General features: G+C 58.7%; 1 protein-coding gene across 2 annotated transcripts in view; it reads right to left on the reverse strand.

Moving 5' to 3' along the window:
• The window catches only part of LOC142316941 (uncharacterized), a 51,412-nt gene extending 34,579 nt beyond the window's left edge, over positions 1 to 16,833 (reverse strand). The window contains exons 1-2 of one of the 2 annotated variants that reach the window (XR_012754643.1): positions 16,696 to 16,833; positions 5,559 to 8,203 (exon numbers count right to left, since the gene is read on the reverse strand). Coding sequence is in view for 1 of the 2 variants with exons in the window: in XM_075352728.1 (XP_075208843.1) it covers positions 6,954 to 8,150 (1,197 nt within the window). In the remaining variant the exon portion in view is untranslated. Of the gene's footprint in view, positions 1 to 5,530; positions 8,204 to 16,695 lie in introns of those variants that run through there. The other variant, XM_075352728.1, reaches the window with a different exon arrangement.
• Between the last annotated feature and the right edge of the window lie 7,701 nt (positions 16,834 to 24,534).

Consider the following 24,534-nt stretch of genomic DNA (forward strand, 5'->3'; position numbering starts at 1 on the left):
CCTGATGGGTGAGCTGACAGGCTATCCTATTAATCCGAATCCGGCTCTGGCAGTGCTAAACGTGGGTATAGAGGAGTTCTCTTGGGAATCCAGGGGTTTATTAGTTCACATTCTAGTAGCTGCCAGATATTGCATACGTTTGCACTGGAAATCCCCAAAGACGCCTACATTAGTTGAACTATATAACCGAATTAATCTCCAATGCCAATACGAGTTCTGTCTGGCTCACTCCATCCGCGCCAAAAACAAAATACTTCAGATTTGGGACACGTGGTTAAACTCTGTATATGCATCCCCTGTCAGGCATCTGTTTCCAGGGCAAACTGTTGATAATTAAAAATGGGTCAAATAGGGTCAAAGTGTGTGTTACGCAGGGAGTTCACCCATACCACATGTCAATATTCAAGGTGTTTAAATCTCTGTTGTTGTTACTGCTCGGGCTGCCCCAAAACGCCATCCAATTCCCTCCCTCCCCCCTCCCCCTCCCTGGTTGCTTCCTTGCAACCATCCATGGTTCTCCCCATCTCCCCCACCTCTCTCTCCCCTCTCTTTTCTTATCTTCCTTTCTTACTCTCTGGTTCTGGTTGTTTGGATCCCTCATTTTGAGGATTAAAGAGTAAATTGGTAGGTTGACTCTATACGTATTGGGTATTGATTAACCTAAAAAAGTTGCAACTTGCATCAGACATGATTGGTGGTGGTGTGACAGGAAATGTGAATCATAATCAAAGGTGATACTACCACGTGTTACAGCGTTGTTTTCTTTGTGTATTATTGCCAATGATACCTGAATTTCTCCTTTTTTGTAATGTAACTTCCTACAATAAAAATTGATTGGATTAAAAAAAAAGTTAGGGGGTCACCTCACCCAGCACAATCCAGTCAACTTAGGGGGATCACCTCACCGCAGCACAGTCCAGTCAACTAAGGGGATCACCTCACCCCAGCACAGTCCAGTCAACTAAGGGGATCACCTCACCCCAGCACAGTCCAGTCAACTAAGGGGATCACATCACCCCAGCACAGTCCAGTCAACTAAGGGGATCACCTCACCCCAGCACAGTCCAGTCAACTAAGGGGATCACCTCACCCCAGCACAGTCCAGTCAACTTAGGGGGATCACCTCACCCCAGCACAGTCCAGTCAACTAAGGGGATCACATCACCCCAGCACAGTCCAGTCAACTTAGGGGGATCACCTCACCACAGCACAGTCCAGTCAACTTAGGGGGATCACCTCACCACAGCACAATCCAGTCAACTTAGGGGGATCACCTCACCACAGCACAGTCCAGTCAACTTAGGGGGATCACCTCACCACAGCACAGTCCAGTCAACTTAGGGGGATCACCTCACCCCAGCACAGTCCAGTCAACTAAGGGGGTTATGGACTCTTCTCTAACCAGCCTGGCCAAACTAATCTGACTGAGCACCAGGTGGACACCGGGACACCAGGGCCGATTCCACAGCCGCAGTACCGAGGCACCCGGGGATCAGCAGAGGACTCGGAAAGAAGTGGATGAAATACTCAGGTTGGGCAGTCCCTGGGTGACCACTGCAGTCCACGTCCCAAAAAAAGACCAGAGAACAAGGTTATGCATGGACCAGAGGATAAATGAGACAACCATGATGGATGCAGACCCCCTGCCCCGAATACATGATCTGGCCAGATTGGGGGAGCAACATTCCTGTCTATCCTAGACCTCAGTACAGGATGTGGCAGATACCCCTGACATTCTGCCCTCAGCCTTCACCCCCCTTTGGTCTGTTCCAATTTATGGTCATGCTATTCGGGATGAAGCGTGCACCAGATACCTGTCAGTGAATGGCGGAGGTCAGGCTTGCAGCTGTCAGTGCTCCCAGGCTTACACTGTGTGCAGAATTATTAGGCAGATGCGTATTGTGATCACATGATGCTTCTTATATGTCGTCCTACTCCGCGCTGTATAGGCTGAGAGCCAACTACCAATGAAGTAAATCCGGTGATGTGCATCTCTGTAATGAGGAGGGGTGCGGTGTAATGACACAACACCCTATATAAGGGGGGCTTAATTATTAGGCAACTTCCTTTCCTTTGGTAAAATGGGTCAGAAGAGAGATGTGACGGGCTCTGAAAAGTCCATATTGTGAGAGTCTTGCAGAGGGATGCAGCAGTCTTGAAATTGCCATCTTTTGAAGCGTGATCACCGAACAATCAAGCGTTTCATGGCAAATAGCCAACAGGGTCGCAAGAAGCGTGCTGGGTAAAAAAAGGCGCAAAATAACTGCCCATGAATTGGGGAAAATCAAGCGTGAAGCTGCCAAGATGCCATTTGCCACCAGTTTGGCCATATTTCAGAGCTGCAACGTTACTGGAGTATCAAAAAGCACAAAGTGTGCCATACTCAGGGACAGGCCAAGGTAAGGAAGGCCGAAAACCACCACCTCTGACCAAGAAACAGAAGATAAGACGTCAAGACTGGGCCAAGAAATATCTGAAGACTGATTTTTCACAGGTTTTATGGATGATGAAATGAGAGTGACTCTTGATGGGCAGATGGATGGGCCAGAGGCTGGATCAGTAAAGGGCAGAGAGCTCCACTCCGACTCAGACACCAGCAAGGTGGGGGTGGGCACTGGTATGGGCTGGGATCAGGAAAGATCAACTTGTGGGACCTTTTCTGGTTGAGGATGGAGTGAAGCTCAACTCCCAGACCTACTGCCAGTTTCTGGAAGACAACTCCCTCAATCAGTGGTACAGGAAGAAGTCGGTATCGCTCAAGAAAAACATGATTTTCCTGCAGGACAATGCTCCATCACATGCATTCAACTACTCCACAGCGTGGCTGGCCAGTAAAGGTCTAAAAGCTGAAAACATAATGACATGGCCCCCTTGTTCACCTGATCTGAACCCCATAGAGAACCTGTGGTCCCTCATAAAATGTGAGATCTACAGGGAGGGAAAACAGTGCACCTCTGGGAGCAGTGTCTGGAGGCTGTGGTGGCTGCTGCATGCAATGTGGATCGTAAACAGATCAAGCAATGACAGAATCTATGGATGGTCGGCTGCTGAGTGGCATCATAAAAGAAAGGGGGCGATATTGGTCACTCATTTTTGGGGTTTTGTTTTTGCATGTCAGAAATGTTTATTTCTAAGATAGCCAAATCTAAAACCCCACTCCAACTGCCAAAAATATTAAGCTTTGATATTTATGAGTCTTTTGGGCTGATTGAGAACATAGTTGTTGATCAATAAAAAAAACAATCCTCTAAAATACAACTTGCCTAATAATTCTGCACACGGTGTATGTGGATGATATTGCCATATTGAGTAAGACCGGAGAGGTAGACCTGCAGCATGTAGGGGAGATACTCCAGCACATTCAGCGAGCTGGGCTAACCATTCAGGAGGACAAGTCCCAAGAAGAGAGTGGCTAGATGAAGCCTGACCAGACCAAAGTGGAAGCCACAACTCAGTGGCTCCATAACCAAAAGCACGTGGAGGCAATCTCGGGCACCACAGTGTATACTCCTCCCGGGGAACAGAACCATGGACAAGCCCCTGACTGACCTGATGACAAAGAAACTCTAAAGGCTGACAGAGCGGGCCTATGTGACCAGGCTCCAGTATACAGCTTGTACAAGCCCTGGCGGGGCCCCTGTGCCGGCTGTGGCCGATTATACCAAGAGATTCCCGGTGCAGACGGATGCACCAGACCGGGGGGCTCAGCGCTGTCCTTAGTGGACGGTAAAGGACAAGAACAACCCAGAGGTGAATCTATCAAGGACACTCGAAGACCGAGAGAAAAAAAAAAAACGCCAATATAGAAAAGGAATGCCATTGTCTGGGCACCGAAAAATCTGTTACCCTGTGTGTATATGGAGGAGAGTCACCGTAATAACGACCGCAATCCACTGACCTGGCTACACCGGTGACGGGGGACAACGTGCGACTGTTCAGATGGAGCCTGGCATTGCAACCGTTCAACTTTACCATTTATCACAAAAGGGGAGAGACACCAGCAACACTAATGGCCTAACGAAACAGAGGAAGCCCCGAACCCCAATAACTGCCCCAGAAGAAGGGGGACAATCTACCTCATAAACTGGAGCCCCGCGCCTGCCGTGCTGAACAAGTGGGGGGGGGGGGGGGGAGATAGTGAGGAGCCGACTGCGGACTAAAGACTACTGGACCAATGGACGGAGCGTGGGCCACGGCTGTAAGAGAAGCAGACTTTACAGTATGGAGCGTGGGCCACGTCTCTAAGGGAAGCAGCACGGAGCGTGGGCCACGTCTCTAAGGGAAGCAGCACGGAGCGTGGGCCACGGCTCTAAGGGAAGCAGCACGGAGCGTGGGCCACGGCTCTAAGGGAAGCAGCACGGAGCGTGGGCCACGGCTCTAAGGGAAGCAGCACGGAGCGTGGGCCACGGCTCTAAGGGAAGCAGCACGAAGCGTGGGCCACGGCTCTAAGGGAAGCAGCACGGTGCGAGGGCCACGGCTCTAAGGGAAGCAGCACGGAGCGTGGGCCACGGCTCTAAGGGAAGCAGCACGGAGCGTGGGCCACGGCTCTAATGGAAGCAGCACGGAGCGTGGGCCACGGCTCTAATGGAAGCAGCACGGAGCGTGGGCCACGGCTCTAATGGAAGCAGCACGGAGCGTGAGCCACGGCTCTAAGGGAAGCAGCACGGAGCGTGGGCCACGGCTCTAAGGGAAGCAGCACGGAGCGTGGGCCACGGCTCTAATGGAAGCAGCACGAAGTGTGGGCCATGGCTCTAATGGAAGCAGCACGGAGCGTGGGCCACAGCTCTAATGGAAGCAGCACGAAGCGTGGGCCACGGCTTTAAGGGAAGCAGCACGGAGCGTGGGCCACGGCTCTAAGGGAAGCAGCACGGAGCGTGGGCCACGGCTCTAAGGGAAGCAGCACGGAGCGCTGGCTACATCAATCTTATTGTTACGCTTTATTACTGGAGGCGTACACGCTGATCCAGTCCACTCCGTCTGGGTGTCGCCTCCCTTTGGAGTATACGCCTGAAAATGGCGCACAACAGAGCACACTGACTCCGTCTGTACCATTATAGTCAGTGGCCCTGGCAGCACATATGTCTGAAAGCCATTTTATGAGGGCTTCGGACAGAACCCCCCACGGGACGCAGTGTGACAGCGGTCTACCATTTAACTCTCCTTCCTCAACCACAAATCAGAATACCGGTCGCTCCAGTCCCACTTCACAACCATTTGGGTGAATGATCGGAAGCCGTGAGGCCGGAGCGCCTCAGTCCCCTCATCACCGCCCCTTATATACAGGTCCTCACCCCTTATATACAGGTCCTCACCCCTTATATACAGGTCCTCACCCCTTATATACAGGCCCTCACCCCTTATATACAGGTCCCCACCCCTTATATACAGGTCCTCACCCCTATTCTTTCCATTACAAAAGCCCAAAAACAGCACGAGTCACCTAGAAACTTAAAATCACAGGTCCTCCACACTTGCGGGAACCTTTAAAGAATGAAGAAATGAAGACACAGAAACATAAGAAAAAGCCGAAGAAGGTTTAAAAAAGGCGAAACATTTACCGAGGAGGATTAGGTTCTGGACCAGGAATGAATTCACACCCTCAGGGCAAAGCATGTATTTACTGGAGAGACGCTCAGGGTCTGATGAAGGCTCCTTCATGTGACGCAACGGTGCTGACCCGGGGAAAGTTCCTGAGAGGTGACCCTGGGGCAAGGGTCTGCGGTGGTCCGGATCAGAGCAGCCACGTGTCCGTGTGCTGGATGCAGTAGCAGCACTGCAGGAGGACCTCGCTCAGCCCCAGGTATGAGGGTCTGCGGTGGTCCGGATCAGAGCAGCCACGTGTCTGTGTGCTGGATGCAGTGGCAGCACTGCAGGAGGACCTCGATCAGCCCCAGGTATGAGGGTCTGCGGTGGTCCGGATCAGAGCAGCCACGTGTCCGTGTGCTGGATGCAGTAGCAGCACTGCAGGAGGACCTCGATCAGCCCCAGGTATGAGGGTCTGCGGTGGTCCGGATCAGAGCAGCCACGTGTCCATGTGCTGGATGCAGCAGCAGCACTGCAGGAGGACCTCGCTCAGCTCCAGGTATGAGGGTCTGCGGTGGTCTGGATCAGAGCAGCCACGTGTCCGTGTGCTGGATGCAGTAGCAGCACTGCAGGAGGACCTCGCTCAGCCCCAGGTATGAGGGTCTGCGGTGGTCCGGATCAGAGCAGCCACGTGTCCGTGTGCTGGATGTAGTAGCAGCACTGCAGGAGGACCTCGCTCAGCCCCAGGTATGAGGGTCTGCGGTGGTCCGGATCAGAGCAGCCACGTGTCCGTGTGCTGGATGCAGTAGCAGCACTGCAGGAGGACCTCGCTCAGCCCCAGGTATGAGGGTCTGCGGTGGTCCGGATCAGAGCAGCCACGTGTCCGTGTGCTGGATGTAGTAGCAGCACTGCAGGAGGACCTCGCTCAGCTCCAGGTATGATGGTCTGCGGTGGTCCGGATCAGAGCAGCCACGTGTCCGTGTGCTGGATGCAGTAGCAGCACTGCAGGAGGACCTCGTTCAGCTCCAGGTATCAGGGTCTGCGGTGGTCCGGATCAGAGCAGCCATGTGTCTGTGTGCTGGATGCAGTAGCAGCACTGCAGGAGGACCTCGCTCAGCCCCAGGTATGAGGGTCTGCGGTGGTCTGGATCAGAGCAGCCACGTGTCCGTGTGCTGGATGCAGTAGCAGCACTGCAGGAGGACCTCGTTCAGCTCCAGGTATCAGGGTCTGCGGTGGTCCGGATCAGAGCAGCCATGTGTTTGTGTGCTGGATGCAGTAGCAGCACTGCAGGAGGACCTCACTCAGCCCCAGGTATGAGGGTCTGCGGTGGTCCGGATCAGAGCAGCCATGTGTCTGTGTGCTGGATGTAGTAGCAGCACTGCAGGAGGACCTCGCTCAGCCCCAGGTATGAGGGTCTGCGGTGGTCCGGATCAGAGCAGCCACGTGTCCGTGTGCTGGATGCAGTAGCAGCACTGCAGGAGGACCTCGCTCAGCTCCAGGTAACTCTGCGTCTGCCAGTTCGGAAGCAACGTGTGCGAGTTGAACACCTCCAGCTTCGGCGTGCCCACCTTGATTAAGTCATACAAACATGTCCATCGGGTTTGAAGGGCGACCCGTGTTCTCCGATTGAGGATGATGCCCCTGATGGTTTTCTTAATCTTAAGTTCCTTCAGGGAGGGTAAATCGAGGTAACTAAACACCAGTCCGCGACTCTGAGACACATCCAGAAACTCCAGAGACTTCGACTCCATTGGGTACGAGACGCCCAAGTCCTTTACAGGCACGAGAACCTGAAGGATCAAGGTCTTAAGCTTGGGAAGGGATCTCGTGAGTTGTTGCATTATTTCTGGCCGGACACTTTTGAAAACCCAGAAATAGTTCAGTTCTAATGTGCTGAGATTTTGGAAGTTGGTGAGAAGCGACACTGAATGCTCGGACCAATCAAATGGCAGCTTTATGCGGCTGAGTTTGGGGGAGGTACGGGTGAGGCGCTCAAAGAGGGTCTGAAAGCTGTTGAACTGGTCAGTCTTGGCCAAACATATCTGCGCCATGCTACCCGGGGGATAAATATCGAGAGGCTCCAGATGCGTCAACGTCCAATTCAACTCCAGCTCCTGAAGGTCTCCACAGTGAACGCCGTCCAGAAACTGAAGAAGGAAGTCGGCCCACTTGGTCCTCTGATCTCCCAGATCAAAACTAGCCCGAAGAACCAACAAGCAGGCTCCGCGGGAGGTCAGGTGGTAGGCGTACTGGTGCACCCACTCCTTCCACCGCTCAAACTCCCGCACCGACACCAGCACCCCATCCATGCCCGACAGGACGGCCCCCAGCCTCATGAAGTCGGCCACTCTCCACAGGCGCGGCGTACGCATGAGCTTACTCCAGTCCGAGCAGACCAGGGCCGCCGTACACTTCTCCATCTCAGTCAGGAATGAGAAGACGTGGAGCTGACAGTCAACGGGCAGAAAGCTGAAGGGGAAGTGGCCCTGGCTCCGAGTCCGCTGACCCCTCGCTCCGGGCTTAGCCGGGGCAGAGGACGCGTCCTGCGAGGACGAGCTGCCGGAGTCCGAGGAAACTTCTGGACATGGAGACGGGTCCTGGCGGAAGAGCTTTCTTTCTCGAGACATGTTTCACGGTCCTTACATAACGGTAGAGACGGCAGAATCCGGTAACGTCACTCCTGAAAATGGAACCAAGACGTCTCAGATCATTACATTCAATTGTTGGTAGAACCAGAAGTGTGTAGTGTAGCATTTCCACTGCAGGCGTGATCTCTTCCCTCCCCCAAACCTTTCGGACTCGTCTCCCCCCGGCGGCGGCGTCCCCGGACTCGTCTCCCCCCGGCCGCAGGGTCCCCGGACTCGTCTCCCCCCGGCCGCAGCGTCCCCGGACTCGTCTCCCCCCGGCCGCAGCGTCCCCGGACTCGTCTCCCCCCGGCCGCAGCGTCCCCGGACTCGTCTCCCCCCGGCCGCAGCGTCCCCGGACTCGTCTCCCCCCGGCCGCACCGTCCCCGGACTCGTCTCCCCCCCCGGCCGCACCGTCCCCGGACTCGTCTCCCCCCGGCCGCAGCGTCCCCGGACTCGTCTCCCCCCGGCCGCAGCGTCCCCGGACTCGTCTCCCCCCGGCCGCAGCGTCCCCGGACTCGTCTCCCCCCGGCCGCAGCGTCCCCGGACTCGTCTCCCCCCGGCCGCAGCGTCCCCGGACTCGTCTCCCCCCGGCCGCAGCGTCCCCGGACTCGTCTCCCCCCGGCCGCAGCGTCCCCGGACTCGTCTCCCCCCGGCCGCAGCGTCCCCGGACTCGTCTCCCCCCCCGGCCGCAGCGTCCCCGGACTCGTCTCCCCCCGGCCGCAGCGTCCCCGGGACTCGTCTCCCCCCGGCCGCAGCGTCCCCGGACTCGTCTCCCCCCGGCCGCAGCGTCCCCGGACTCGTCTCCCCCCGGCCGCAGCGTCCCCGGACTCGTCTCCCCCCGGCCGCAGCGTCCCCGGACTCGTCTCCCCCCGGCCGCAGCGTCCCCGGACTCGTCTCCCCCCGGCCGCAGCGTCCCCGGACTCGTCTCCCCCCGGCCGCAGCGTCCCCGGACTCGTCTCCCCCCGGCCGCAGCGTCCCCAGGACTCGTCTCCCCCCGGCCGCAGCGTCCCCGGACTCGTCTCCCCCCGGCCGCAGCGTCCCCGGACTCGTCTCCCCCCGGCCGCAGCGTCCCCGGACTCGTCTCCCCCCCGGCCGCAGCGTCCCCGACTCGTCTCCCCCCGGCCGCAGCGTCCCCGGACTCGTCTCCCCCCGGCCGCAGCGTCCCCGGACTCGTCTCCCCCCGGCCGCAGCGTCCCCGGACTCGTCTCCCCCCCGGCCGCAGCGTCCCCGGACTCGTCTCCCCCCCGGCCGCAGCGTCCCCGGACTCGTCTCCCCCCGGCCGCAGCGTCCCCGGACTCGTCTCCCCCGGCCGCAGCGTCCCCGGACTCGTCTCCCCCCGGCCGCAGCGTCCCCGGACTCGTCTCCCCCCGGCCGCAGCGTCCCCGGACCTCGTCTCCCCCCGGCCGCAGCGTCCCCGGACTCGTCTCCCCCCCGGCCGCAGCGTCCCCGGACTCGTCTCCCCCCGCCGCAGCGTCCCCGGACTCGTCTCCCCCCGGCCGCAGCGTCCCCGGACCTCGTCTCCCCCCCGGCCGCAGCGTCCCCGGACTCGTCTCCCCCCGGCCGCAGCGTCCCCGGACTCGTCTCCCCCCGGCCGCAGCGTCCCCGGACTCGTCTCCCCCCGGCCGCAGCGTCCCCGGACTCGTCTCCCCCCCGGCCGCAGCGTCCCCGGACTCGTCTCCCCCCGGCCGCAGCGTCCCCGGACTCGTCTCCCCCCGGCCGCAGCGTCCCCGGACTCGTCTCCCCCCGGCCGCAGCGTCCCCCGGACTCGTCTCCCCCCGGCCGCAGCGTCCCCGGACTCGTCTCCCCCCGGCCGCAGCGTCCCCGGACTCGTCTCCCCCCGGCCGCAGCGTCCCCGGACTCGTCTCCCCCCGGCCGCAGCGTCCCCGGACTCGTCTCCCCCCGGCCGCAGCGTCCCCGGACTCGTCTCCCCCCGGCCGCAGCGTCCCCGGACTCGTCTCCCCCCGGCCGCAGCGTCCCCGGACTCGTCTCCCCCCGGCCGCAGCGTCCCCCGGACTCGTCTCCCCCCGGCCGCAGCGTCCCCGGACTCGTCTCCCCCCCGGCCGCAGCGTCCCCGGACTCGTCTCCCCCCCGGCCGCAGCGTCCCCGGACTCGTCTCCCCCCCGGCCGCAGCGTCCCCGGACTCGTCTCCCCCCGGCCGCAGCGTCCCCGGACTCGTCTCCCCCCGGCCGCAGCGTCCCCGGACTCGTCTCCCCCCGGCCGCAGCGTCCCCGGACTCGTCTCCCCCCAGCCGCAGCGTCCCCGGACTCGTCTCCCCCGGCCGCAGCGTCCCCGGACTCGTCTCCCCCCGGCCGCAGCGTCCCCGGACTCGTCTCCCCCCGGCCGCAGCGTCCCCGGACTCGTCTCCCCCCGGCCGCAGCGTCCCCGGACTCGTCTCCCCCCCGGCCGCAGCGTCCCCGGACTCGTCTCCCCCCGGCCGCAGCATCCCCGGACCTCGTCTCCCCCCCCGGCCGCAGCGTCCCCGGACTCGTCTCCCCCCGGCCGCAGCGTCCCCGGACTCGTCTCCCCCCGGCCGCAGCGTCCCCGGACTCGTCTCCCCCCGGCCGCAGCGTCCCCGGACTCGTCTCCCCCCGGCCGCAGCGTCCCCGGACTCGTCTCCCCCCGGCCGCAGCGTCCCCGGACTCGTCTCCCCCCGGCCGGCAGCGTCCCCGGACTCGTCTCCCCCCGGCCGCAGCGTCCCCCGGACTCGTCTCCCCCCGGCCGCAGCGTCCCCGGACTCGTCTCCCCCCCGGCCGCAGCGTCCCCGGACTCGTCTCCCCCCGGCCGCAGCGTCCCCGGACTCGTCTCCCCCCGGCCGCAGCCTCCCCGGACTCGTCTCCCCCCCGGCCGCAGCCTCCCCGGACTCGTCTCCCCCCGGCCGCAGCCTCCCCGGACTCGTCTCCCCCCGGCCGCAGCCTCCCCGGACTCGTCTCCCCCCGGCCGCAGCGTCCCCGGACTCGTCTCCCCCCGGCCGCAGCGTCCCCGGACTCGTCTATCCCTCCGGATGCAGAGTCCACGGTCTTGTCTACTCCCCTCCGGGCCCCGCGGAATCTCCGGACTCGTCTACCCCCGGCTCGGAATCTCCGGACTCGTCTCACATCGGCCGCGGAGTCTCCAGACTCATCTACCCACCCCGCCCGCGGAGTCTCCAGACTCCTCTACCACCCCGGCCACGGAGTCTCCAGACTCATCTACCCCACCTCCACCCCGGCCGCAGAGTCCCCGGTCTTGTCTCCCCAGTGCGCGACGTCCCAGACTTGTCTACTCCCTTCCGGGCCCCAGAGTGTACAGACTCGTTTCCCCCAGGCTGCGGAGTCCCTGGATTCGCCTTCCCCCGGCCGCAGAGTTCCTGGGCTTGTTTTACCCCTCGGTCGCAGAGTCCCCACTCTTGTCTCCCCCAGTGTGCGATGTCCCCAGACTCGTATACTACCCCCCGGCCGCGGAGTCCCCGGACTCAATTCTCCCCCCGGCCGCGGAGTCCCCGGACTCAATTCTCCCCCCGGCCGCGGAGTCCCCGGACTCAATTCTCCCCCCGGCCGCGGAGTCCCCGGACTCAATTCTCCCCCCGGCCGCGGAGTCCCCGGACTCAATTCTCCCCCCGGGCCGCGGAGTCCCCGGACTCAATTCTCCCCCCGGCCGCGGAGTCCCCGGACTCAATTCTCCCCCCGGCCGCGGAGTCCCGGACTCAATTCTCCCCCGCCGCGGAGTCCCGGACTCAATTCCCCCCCCGGCCGCGGAGTCCCCGGACTCAATTCTCCCCCCAGGCCGCGGAGTCCCCGGACTCAATTCTCCCCCCGGCCGCAGAGTCCCCGGACTCAATTCTCCCCCGGCCGCAGAGTCCCCGGACTCAATTCTCCCCCCCGGCCGCAGAGTCCCCGGACTCAATTCTCCCCCCGGCCGCAGAGTCCCCGGGACTCAATTCTCCCCCCGGCCGCAGAGTCCCCGGACTCAATTCTCCCCCCCGGCCGCAGAGTCCCCGGACTCAATTCTCCCCCCGGCCGCAGAGTCCCCGGACTCAATTCTCCCCCCGGCCGCAGAGTCCCCGGACTCAATTCTCCCCCCGGCCGCAGAGTCCCCGGACTCAATTCTCCCCCGGCCGCAGAGTCCCCGGACTCAATTCTCCCCCCGGCCGCAGAGTCCCCGGACTCAATTCTCCCCCCCGGCCGCAGAGTCCCCGGACTCAATTCTCCCCCCGGCCGCAGAGTCCCCGGACTCAATTCTCCCCCCCGGCCGCAGAGTCCCCGGACTCAATTCTCCCCCCGGCCGCAGAGTCCCCGGACTCAATTCTCCCCCCGGCCGCAGAGTCCCCGGACTCAATTCTCCCCCCGGCCGCAGAGTCCCCGGACTCAATTCTCCCCCCGGCCGCAGAGTCCCCCGGACTCAATTCTCAATTCTCCCCCGGCCGCAGAGTCCCCGGACTCAATTCTCCCCCCGGCCGCAGAGTCCCCGGACTCAATTCTCCCCCCGGCCGCAGAGTCCCCGGACTCAATTCTCCCCCCGGCCGCAGAGTCCCCGGACTCAATTCTCCCCCCGGCCGCAGAGTCCCCGGACTCAGTTCTCCGGACTCAATTCTCCCCCCGGCCGCAGAGTCCCCGGACTCAGTTCTCCGGACTCAATTCTCCCCCCGGCCGCAGAGTCCCCGACTCAATTCTCCCCCCGGCCGCAGAGTCCCCGGACTCAATTCTCCCCCCGGCCGCAGAGTCCCCGGACTCAATTCTCCCCCCGGCCGCAGAGTCCCCGGACTCGTCTCCCCCCGGCCGCAGAGTCCCCGGACTCAATTCTCCCCCCGGCCACAGAGTCCCCGGACTCAATTCTCCCCCCGGCCGGAGAGTCCCCGGACTCAATTCTCCCCCCGGCCGCAGAGTCCCCGGACTCAATTCTCCCCCGGCCGCAGAGCCCCCGGACTCAATTCTCCCCCCGGCCGCAGAGCCCCCGGACTCAATTCTCCCCCCGGCCGCAGAGTCCCCGGACTCAATTCTCCCCCCGCCGCAGAGTCCCCGGACTCAATTCTCCCCCCGGCCGCAGAGTCCCCGGACTCAATTCTCCCCCCGGCCGCAGAGTCCCCGGACTCAATTCTCCCCCCGGCCGCAGCGTCCCCGACTCGTCTATCCCTCCGGATGCAGAGTCCACGGTCTTGTCTACTCCCCTCCGGGCCCCGCGGAATCTCCGGACTCGTCTACCCCCGGCCTCGGAATCTCCGGACTCGTCTCACATCGGCCGCGGAGTCTCCAGACTCATCTACCACCCGCCCGCGGAGTCTCCAGACTCCTCTACCACCCCGGCCACGGAGTCTCCAGACTCATCTACCCCACCCCCACCCCGGCCGCAGAGTCCCCGGTCTTGTCTCCCCCAGTGCGCGACGTCCCCAGACTTGTCTACTCCCTTCCGGGCCCCAGAGTGTACAGACTCGTTTCCCCCAGGCTGCGGAGTCCCTGGATTCGCCTCCCCCCGGCCGCAGAGTTCCTGGGCTTGTTTTACCCCTCGGTCGCAGAGTCCCCACTCTTGTCTCCCCCAGTGTGCGATGTCCCCAGACTCGTATACTACCCCCCGGCCGCGGAGTCCCCGGACTCAATTCTCCCCCGGCCGCGGAGTCCCCGGACTCAATTCTCCCCCCGGCCGCGGAGTCCCCGGACTCAATTCTCCCCCCGGCCGCGGAGTCCCCGGACTCAATTCTCCCCCCGGCCGCGGAGTCCCCGGACTCAATTCTCCCCCCGGCCGCGGAGTCCCCGGACTCAATTCTCCCCCCGGCCGCGGAGTCCCCGGACTCAATTCTCCCCCCGGCCGCGGAGTCCCCGGACTCAATTCTCCCCCCGGCCGCGGAGTCCCCGGACTCAATTCTCCCCCCGGCCGCGGAGTCCCCGGACTCAATTCTCCCCCCGGCCGCGGAGTCCCCGGACTCAATTCTCCCCCCGGCCGCGGAGTCCCCGGACTCAATTCTCCCCCCGGCCGCGGAGTCCCCGGACTCAATTCTCCCCCCGGCCGCGGAGTCCCCGGACTCAATTCTCCCCCCGGCCGCGGAGTCCCCGGACTCCATTCTCCCCCCGGCCGCGGAGTCCCCGGACTCCATTCTCCCCCCGGCCGCGGAGTCCCCGGACTCCATTCTCCCCCCGGCCGCGGAGTCCCCCGGACTCCATTCTCCCCCCGGCCGCGGAGTCCCCGGACTCCATTCTCCCCCCGGCCGCGGAGTCCCCGGACTCCATTCTCCCCCCGGCCGCGGAGTCCCCGGACTCCATTCTCCCCCCGGCCGCAGAGTCCCCGGACTCCATTCTCCCCCCGGCCGCGGAGTCCCCGGACTCCATTCTCCCCCGGCCGCAGAGTCCCCGGACTCCATTCTCCCCCCGGCCGCAGAGTCCCCGGACTCCATTCTCCCCCCGGCCGCAGAGTCCCCGGACTCCATTCTCCCCCCGGCCGCAGAGTCCCCGGACTCCATTCTCCCCCCGGCCGCAGAGTCCCCGGACTCAATTCTCCCCCCGGCCGCAGAGTCCCCGGACTCAATTCTCCCCCGGCCGCAGAGTCCCCGGACTCAATTCTCCCCCCGGCCGCAGAGTCCCCGGACTCAATTCTCCCCCCGGCCGCAGAGTCCCCGGACTCAATTCTCCCCCCGGCCGCAGAGTCCCCGGACTCAATTCTCCCCCCGGCCGCAGAGTCCCCGGACTCAATTCTCCCCCCCGGCCGCAGAGTCCCCGGACTCAATTCTCCCCCCGGCCGCAGAGTCCCCGGACTCAATTCTCCCCCCGGCCGCAGAGTCCCCGGACTCAATTCTCCCCCCGCCGCAGAGTCCCCGGACTCAATTCTCCCCCCGGCCGCAGAGTCCCCGGACTCAATTCTCCCCCCGGCCGCAGAGTCCCCGGACTCAATTCTCCCCCCGGCCGCAGAGTCCCCGGACTCAATTCTCCCCCCGGCCGCAGAGTCCCCGGACTCAATTCTCCCCCCGGCCGCAGAGTCCCCGGACTCAATTCTCCCCCCCGGCCGCAGAGTCCCCGGACTCAATTCTCCCCCCGGCCGCAGAGTCCCCGGACTCAATTCTCCCCCCGCCGCAGAGTCCCCGGACTCAATTCTCCCCCCGGCCGCAGAGTCCCCGGACTCAATTCTCCGGACTCAATTCTCCCCCCGGCCGCAGAGTCCCCGGACTCAATTCTCCCCCCGGCCGCAGAGTCCCCGGACTCGTCTCCCCCCGGCCGCAGAGTCCCCGGACTCAATTCTCCCCCCCGGCCGCAGAGTCCCCAGACTCGTCTCCCCCCGGCCGCAGAGTCCCCGGACTCAATTCTCCCCCCGGCCGCAGAGTCCCCGGACTCAATTCTCCCCCCGGCCGCAGAGTCCCCGGACTCAATTCTCCCCCCGGCCGCAGAGTCCCCGGACTCAATTCTCCCCCCGGCCGCAGAGTCCCCGGACTCAATTCTCCCCCCGGCCGCAGAGTCCCCGGACTCAATTCTCCCCCCGGCCGCAGAGTCCCCGGACTCAATTCTCCCCCCGGCCGCAGAGTCCCCGGACTCAATTCTCCCCCCGGCCGCAGAGTCCCCGGACTCAATTCTCCCCCCGGCCGCAGAGTCCCCGGACTCAATTCTCCCCCCGGCCGCAGAGTCCCCGGACTCAATTCTCCCCCCGGCCGCAGAGTCCCCGGACTCAATTCTCCCCCCGGCCGCAGAGTCCCCGGACTCAATTCTCCCCCCGGCCGCAGAGTCCCCGGACTCAATTCTCCCCCCGGCCGCAGAGTCCCCGGACTCAATTCTCCCCCCGGCCGCAGAGTCCCCGGACTCAATTCTCCGGACTCAATTCTCCCCCCGGCCGCAGAGTCCCCGGACTCAATTCTCCCCCCGGCCGCAGAGTCCCCGGACTCAATTCTCCCCCCGGCCGCAGAGTCCCCGGACTCAATTCTCCCCCCGGCCGCAGAGTCCCCGGACTCAATTCTCCGGACTCAATTCTCCCCCGGCCGCGGAGTCCCCGGACTCAATTCTCCCCCCCGGCCGCGGAGTCCCCGGACTCAATTCTCCCCCCGGCCGCAGAGTCCCCGGACTCAATTCTCCCCCCGGCCGCAGAGTCCCCGGACTCAATTCTCCCCCCGGCCGCAGAGTCCCCGGACTCAATTCTCCCCCCGGCCGCAGAGTCCCCGGACTCAATTCTCCCCCCGGCCGCAGAGTCCCCGGACTCAATTCTCCCCCCGGCCGCAGAGTCCCCGGACTCAATTCTCCCCCCGGCCGCGGAGTCCCCGGACTCAATTCTCCCCCCGGCCGCGGAGTCCCCGGACTCAATTCTCCCCCCGGCCGCAGAGTCCCCGGACTCAATTCTCCCCCCGGCCGCAGAGTCCCCGGACTCGTCTCCCCCCGGCCCCAGAGTCCCCGGACTCAATTCTCCCCCGGCCGCAGAGTCCCCGGACTCAATTCTCCCCCCGGCCGCAGAGTCCCCGGACTCGTCTCCCCCCGGCCTCCCCTAGCAGCAGCATCTTCTATGCTCAGAGCTCACTGACTGCTCTCACCTCCTCCTTGCTTCATGCACACAGCATGTATCACTTCTTCTCCCTTTCCCCCGGTATATACAGACATATACACACCTCTCCTCTGTCCCCGGTCTCCTCCGCGCATGCGTGTTCAGCACCAACACTATTTGATAAAATTACCGAATCCATATTGAGCGCTGGGCGAGAGTTTCTCTATGGACACATCGAAAAGACCACGGCGGCCATGTTACTGCTCCCGGAAGTCAGCTGAAGCCGCCGGAAGTGCCGTGCACGTCGAGTTGGAACACTCCCCTCCGTTCAAGGAGCCCTCGTGTGGTAACAGAGGGAAGAGCAGGACAAGTGCGCAGCGCTGAGAAGACGGCAGAGGGCGGCAGAGGACGGCAAAGAGCAGCAGAGGGCGGCAGAGAGCAGCAGAGGGCGGCAGAGAGCGGCAGAGGACGGCAGAGAGCGGCAGAGGGCGGCAGAGGGTAGAGCTGGGGGGGTGAAGACCGGGAAACGTCCACACAGAGGAGTATACAGTATATACAGAGCAGAGCTGTCCACACAGAGGAGTATACAGTATATACAGAGCAGAGCTGTACACACAGAGGAGTATACAGTATATACAGAGCAGAGCTGTCCACACAGAGGAGTATACAGTATATACAGAGCAGAGCTGGGGCTGTACAGGGGGAAAGTCCACACAGAGGAGTATACAGTATATACAGAGCAGAGCTGTCCACACAGAGGAGTATACAGTATATACAGAGCAGAGCTGTCCACACAGAGGAGTATACAGTATATACAGAGCGGAGCTGTCCACACAGAGGAGTATACAGTATATACAGAGCAGAGCTGGGGCTGTACAGGGGGAAAGTCCACACAGAGGAGTATACAGTATATACAGAGCGGAGCTGTCCACACAGAGGAGTATACAGTATATACAGAGCGGAGCTGTCCACACAGAGGAGTATACAGTATATACAGAGCGGAGCTGTCCACACAGAGGAGTATACAGTATATACAGAGCAGAGCTGGGGCTGTACAGGGGGAAAGTCCACACAGAGGAGTATACAGTATATACAGAGCGGAGCTGTCCACACAGAGGAGTATACAGTATATACAGAGCGGAGCTGTCCACACAGAGGAGTATACAGTATATACAGAGCGGAGCTGTCCACACAGAGGAGTATACACTATATACAGAGCAGAGCTGGGGCTGTACAGGGGGAAAGTCCACACAGAGGAGTATACAGTATATACAGAGCAGAGCTGTCCACACAGAGGAGTATACAGTATATACAGAGCAGAGCTGTCCACACAGAGGAGTATACAGTATATACAGAGCAGAGCTGGGCTGTACAGGGGGAAAGTCCACACAGAGGAGTATACAGTATATACAGAGCAGAGCTGTCCACACAGAGGAGTATACAGTATATACAGAGCAGAGCTGGGGCTGTACAGGGGGAAAGTCCACACAGAGGAGTATACAGTATATACAGAGCAGAGCTGTCCACACAGAGGAGTATACAGTATATACAGAGCAGAGCTGGGGCTGTACAGGGGGAAAGTCCACACAGAGGAGTATACAGTATATACAGAGCAGAGCTGTCCACACAGAGGAGTATACAGTATATACAGAGCAGAGCTGGGGCTGTACAGGGGAAAGTCCACACAGAGGAGTATACAGTATATACAGAGCGGAGCTGTCCACACAGAGGAGTATACAGTATATACAGAGCAGAGCTGTCCACACAGAGGAGTATACAGTATATACAGAGCAGAGCTGGGGCTGTACAGGGGAAAGTCCACACAGAGGAGTATACAGTATATACAGAGCAGAGCTGTCCACACAGAGGAGTATACAGTATATACAGAGCAGAGCTGGGGCTGTACAGGGGAAAGTCCACACAGAGGAGTATACAGTATATACAGAGCGGAGCTGTCCACACAGAGGAGTATACAGTATATACAGAGCAGAGCTGTCCACACAGAGGAGTATACAGTATATACAGAGCAGAGCTGTCCACACAGAGGAGTATACAGTATATACAGAGCAGAGCTGTCCACACAGAGGAGTATACAGTATATACAGAGCAGAGCTGTCCACACAGAGGAGTATACAGTATATACAGAGCAGAGCTGTCCACACAGAGGAGTATACAGTATATACAGAGCAGAGCTGGGGCTGTACAGGGGGAAAGTCCACACAGAGGAGTATACAGTATATACAGAGCAGAGCTGGGGCTGTACAGGGGGAAAGTCCACACAGAGGAGTATACAGTATATACAGAGCAGAGCTGTCCACACAGAGGAGTATACAGTATATACAGAGCAGAGCTGTCCACACAGAGGAGTATACAGTATATACAGAGCAGAGCTGGGGCTGTACAGGGGAAAGTCCACACAGAGGAGTATACAGTATATACAGAGCAGAGCTGGGGCTGTACAGGGGGAAAGTCCACACAGAGGAGTATACAGTATATACAGAGCAGAGCTGTCCACACAGAGGAGTATACAGTATATACAGAGCAGAGCTGTCCACACAGAGGAGTATACACTATATACAGAGCAGAGCTGTCCACACAGAGGAGTATACAGTATATACAGAGCGGAGCTGTCCACACCGAGGAGTATACAGTATATACAGAGCAGAGCTGGGCTGTACAGGGGGAAAGTCCACACAGAGGAGTATACAGTATATACAGAGCAGAGCTGTCCACACAGAGGAGTATACAGTATATACAGAGCAGAGCTGTCACACAGAGGAGTATACAGTATATACAGAGCAGAGCTGTCCACACAGAGGAGTATACAGTATATACAGAGCAGAGCTGTCCACACAGAGGAGTATACAGTATATACAGAGCAGAGCTGGGGCTGTACAGGGGAAAGTCCACACAGAGGAGTATACAGTATATACAGAGCAGAGCTGTCCACACAGAGGAGTATACAGTATATACAGAGCGGAGCTGTCCACACAGAGGAGTATACAGTATATACAGAGCAGAGCTGGGGCTGTACAGGGGGAGAGTCCACACAGAGGAGTATACAGTATATACAGAGCGGAGCTGTCCACACAGAGGAGTATACAGTATATACAGAGCGGAGCTGTCCACACAGAGGAGTATACAGGCGTTATGCATGGAGGCAAAAAAACACGGCATTCCAAGAAAAGCACTTGCTGCCCACAGTAAAATGTGGTGGAGGTTCCATCATGCTTTGGGGCTGTGTGGCCAATGCCGGCACCGGGAATCTTGTTACAGTTGAGGGTTGCATGGATTCAACTCAGTATCAGCAGATTCCTGACAATATTGTGCAAGAATCAGTGACGAAGTTGAAGTTACGCAGGGGATGGATATTTCAGCAAGACAATGATCCAAAACACCGCTCCAAATCTACTCAGGCATTCATGCAGAGGAACAATTACAATGTTCTGGAATGGCCATCCCAGTCCCCAGACCTGAATATCATTGAACATCTGTGGGATGATGTGAAGCGGCTGTCCATGCTCGGCGACCATCAGACTTACCTGAGCTGGAATTGTTTTGTAAACAGGAATGGTCAAATCTACCTTCATCCAGGATCCAGGAACTCATTAAAAGCTACAGGAAGCGACTAGAGGCTGTGATTACTGCAAAAGGAGGATCTACAAAATATTAATGTCACTTTTATGTTGAGGTGCCCATACTTTTGCACCGGTCAAATCTTGTTTAAATACGGATTGCACATTTTCTGTTAGTACAATAAACCTCATTTCAATCCAGAAATATTCCTCAGTCCATCAGTTATTAGATACATGACACTGAAACAGCAAAAACCCAAATTGTTATAAAGAAAAAAGATAACATTAATAGGGGTGCCGAAACTTTTTCATATGACTGTATATAATATATAGAGCAGAGCTGGGACTGTATAGGGGGGAAAAGATCTGTATGGAGGAGTGACCTGAAACATCTGGAGATCTGTATGGAGGAGTGACCTGAAAGATCTGGAGAAGATCTGTATGGAGGAGTGACCTGAAAGATCTGGAGAAGATCTGTATGGAGGAGTCACCTGAAAGATCTGGAGAAGATCTGCATGGAGGAGAGACCTGAAAGATCTGGAGAAGATCTGCATGTAGGAGTGACCTGAAAGATCTGGAGATCTGTATGGAGGAGTGACCTGAAAGATCTGGAGAAGATCTGTATGGAGGAGTCACCTGAAAGATCTGGAGAAGATCTGCATGGAGGAGTGACCTGAAAGATCTGGAGAAGATCTGCATGGAGGAGTGACCTGAAAGATCTGGAGATCTGTATGGAGGAGTGACCTGAAAGATCTGGAGAAGATCTGTATGGAGGAGAGACCTGAAAGATCTGGAGAAGATCTGTATGGAGGAGTGACCTGAAAGATCTGGAGAAGATCTGCATGGAGGAGTGACCTGAAAGATCTGAAGAAGATCTGCATGGAGGAGTGACCTGAAAGATCTGGAGAAGATCTGCATGGAGGAGTGACCTGAAAGATCTGGAGAAGATCTGTATGTAGGAGTGACCTGAAAGATCTGGAGAAGATCTGCATGGAGGAGTGACCTGAAAGATCTGGAGAAGATCTGCATGGAGGAGTGACCTGAAAGATCTGAAGAAGATCTGCATGGAGGAGTGACCTGAAAGATCTGAAGAAGATCTGCATGGAGGAGTGACCTGAAAGATCTGAAGAACATCTGAAGGAGTCGCCAAAACCCCTGCTGCAGTGTGTGGAAACCTGGTCAAGATCTACCGGAAACGTCCGACCTCTGTAACTGCAAAGAAAGGTTTGTACTAAATATGAAGTTCTGTTTCCAATTGTATCAAATGCTTATTTCATGCAATAAAATGCAAATTAATTGTTTCAAAATTATACAATGTGATTTTCTGGGCGGATTCGGTCTATCCCAGTTGAAGTTATCTACAATAAAAATTACGGAGTGCTCCATTCTGTGCAGGTGGGAAAAAGCGCAAAATCATCAGAAGATCAAATCCTTTCCTCACTGTATGTAGTGTCCTGTGCGGTGTTCCGGGTACACGGTGGGTCTTGTGGGGTGTTCCTAGCATATGCCAGGTCTCAAGGGGTGTTCCTGGTTTACGGCAAGTCTATTAGGGTGTTTCTGTAATAAGAAGGCTCTTGTGAGGTGTACCCAGGTATACCCAGAAAGGTCTCAAGGGGTGTTCCCGATATACGGCAGGTTTCCTGGGGTGGGATGTTCCCAGTATATGGCGGGTATTGGGGAGTTTTCCTAGTATACAGAGGGTCTTGTGGGTTGTTCCTGGTATATGGTAGGTCTTGTCGTGAGTTCCCAGTATACGGGTGGGTCTTTGTGTAGTGTTCCCAGTATACGGTAGGTCTTGTGGAGTGTTCCCGATATACAAAGGGTGTCGTGGGGTGTTCCCGGTATACGGCAGGTCTCATGGGGTGGGATGTTCCTGGTATATGGCGGGTATTGGGGAGTTTTCCTGGTATACAGAGGGTCTTGTGGGTTGTTCCTGGTATATGGTAGGTCTTGTCGTGAGTTCCCAGTATACGGGTGGGTCTTTGTGTAGTGTTCCCAGTATACGGCAGGTCTTGTGGAGTGTTCCCGATATACAAAGGGTGTCGTGGGGTGTTCCCGGTATACGGCAGGTCTCATGGGGTGTTCTTCGTATACGGTAGGTGTTGTGGGGTGTTCCCGATATATGGAGGGTGTCGGGGGTGTTCCCGATATGTACCAGGTTGCGGGTGGTGGTCCTCGTTTGCAGTGGTTAGTTCCTACTAAAGGTGGTCCCGAAAAGAGTAGTTGAGATGAGAAGACAGAAGACTGACTACCTCAAGGTAACAATGGGCACCCTTCTGAGGTCTCATGGTGTCCAGGACTTGATGGGTCGGAGCTCATTGTGATGGTGGAATATGGAGGGTTGTGTATCATGTTGTTTAGGTTTCTATTTTAGGTGTGGTTCCCTGTCCATTTTGTGTATTTCTTGTGTGTACATTTTATTGTCTGTAGGTAATCACCCCCTGTAGTGTTCCTGTCCCTAGGTCTGGGGGAGGGGACCCTGGGATCCACCTTAACTTATGCTCACTTGAAGAATTGGTCAGTCATTCTGGGTGAGACAAGAGAGAAGAAGCAAGGTTGAACCTCTGAGGGAGAAGCTGACACCCCAGAGAGACTGTGATAAACCCCGATTCCCTGAAGAAGGACGTCTGGAGAAGTGTGACTCATCCCCGGGACATTTATGCGCTTACTGGACTATATTCATGTTATGGACTATTTTTACCCTCTGTATGGAGGATTATGTTATGGACCGTTTGATTTGCTTGGAATAAATATTCTTGGATTGCTCACTCCTCTCTCGCTCTGTTGATTGTGTGATATGGAAGAACGACCCCATCACAACTGGTGGCAGCGGTGGGATCAACAGAGCGCAGCCCAGTGGAGATCCACCCACAGAGTGAGTATGGAAACTGGACCGCATCCAGTCTACAGGAAAGAGCCAGAGATCTGGGCCTGAGCTACCAGGGACTGAGTAAAGAGGCCTTAATTGATCTACTGGTGGGTGCGAGCCAATCCACCTCCTCCCAGATGTCTAGTGGACAAACTCTGGGGACGGGGATCCCTGCCCCAAAAAAACAGTGGTTGGTGTGGTATGAAGAAAATATGGCAGCTCTTAGGCCCGGTGTATCTCAGGAGTACGAGGAGAAGGCTGCTCGCCGAGCACAGAGGAGACAAGAAGCAATGGAGTCCGGCAGAGGGAGTAATGTGAGTTGGAGTGTAAACCCAGCGATCCGGGAGCCTGTACGGATCACCCAGGCGGACTTCAAGCCATTTGATGAGGCTTCCGGAGATGTGGAAGGGTTCTTCCAGGACTTTGAGCAGCAGTGCGCGGTGATGGAGGTGCCCCACTCTGGTACTCTGGCTGGATGCTTTTGTTAGTGGGACTCCTGAACGGAGCCTGGCGGAGGCTTATCCCACCATTGACTCTCAGCGGAACCGGGATTATAACATTGTAAAGCAGACTATCCTGGAATACCATGCCATCACCCCAGACTCACATAGGGCACAATTTCGAGACCTCCCATGCACCACGGGGGGATCGTTTAGGATGTATGCCCATAAGATGTCCCAGGCATGTCAGAGATGGCTGGAAGCAGAAGATGCTATACAGGTGTTTCTTATAGAATAATTTCTTTACAAGTGTCCCTCAGAAATACGAGAATGGGTCAGAGAGCGCACGCCGTGCACCTTGGATGGAGCTGCAGCCCTGGCTGATGAGGCCCTTACTATCTGACTGCAATGGAGGAGACTTCTGGACAATAAGACACAGCCTGCTCCTGCTCCCCGGCCCTCTCCAGTTATATCTGCCCCTCCTTCCAGCTGCAGGCCGATGACAACCATGGCTCACAATTCTGGGCCCCAATAGTTCTGACCATGCCCAGGGGGAATTACGGAGAGGAGCTGTTATGGGTGCATGCAACCTGGACACCTGCAATCCAGTTGTCCTGCAAGGACTCGGAGGGACCCCCACGCACCTCCACCTCGTCCGGTGCATTTTGTGCATTCCATTCCGCCTGAGGAAGAGGTACAACCACCTCCACTGGAGTGTACCGCTGACCCCTGCACCATAAATGCCCCTGTTGGAGTATATGGACTCCGGCCTTTGTCACCAGGTTCTCCTACTGCCTTCTCCAGAATGCACATTGGAAGGAGTTGGACGCAGAGGAGATGTTATCGATGTGGGCAGCCTGGGCATTTGCAAGACACTTGCCTAGCTGGTCGATTGAGGAATGACCTTGCACCAAATCTACCTGTTCATTCTCTACAGCCAAACACAAGGGGGGAAGAGTTCTCACCCCTTCAAGTTGACTTGCCTAATGACTCAGACACTCATGGTCGGCCACTAGGGGTTTATGGGGTGCGAGCCACAGCCCCGAGTTCCTCTCACCATCAAAGTAAGCACTTACAGG

Source organism: Anomaloglossus baeobatrachus, chromosome 6, assembly GCF_048569485.1.
Source record: "Anomaloglossus baeobatrachus isolate aAnoBae1 chromosome 6, aAnoBae1.hap1, whole genome shotgun sequence".
In the NCBI taxonomy this organism is placed as follows: domain Eukaryota; kingdom Metazoa; phylum Chordata; class Amphibia; order Anura; family Aromobatidae; genus Anomaloglossus; species Anomaloglossus baeobatrachus.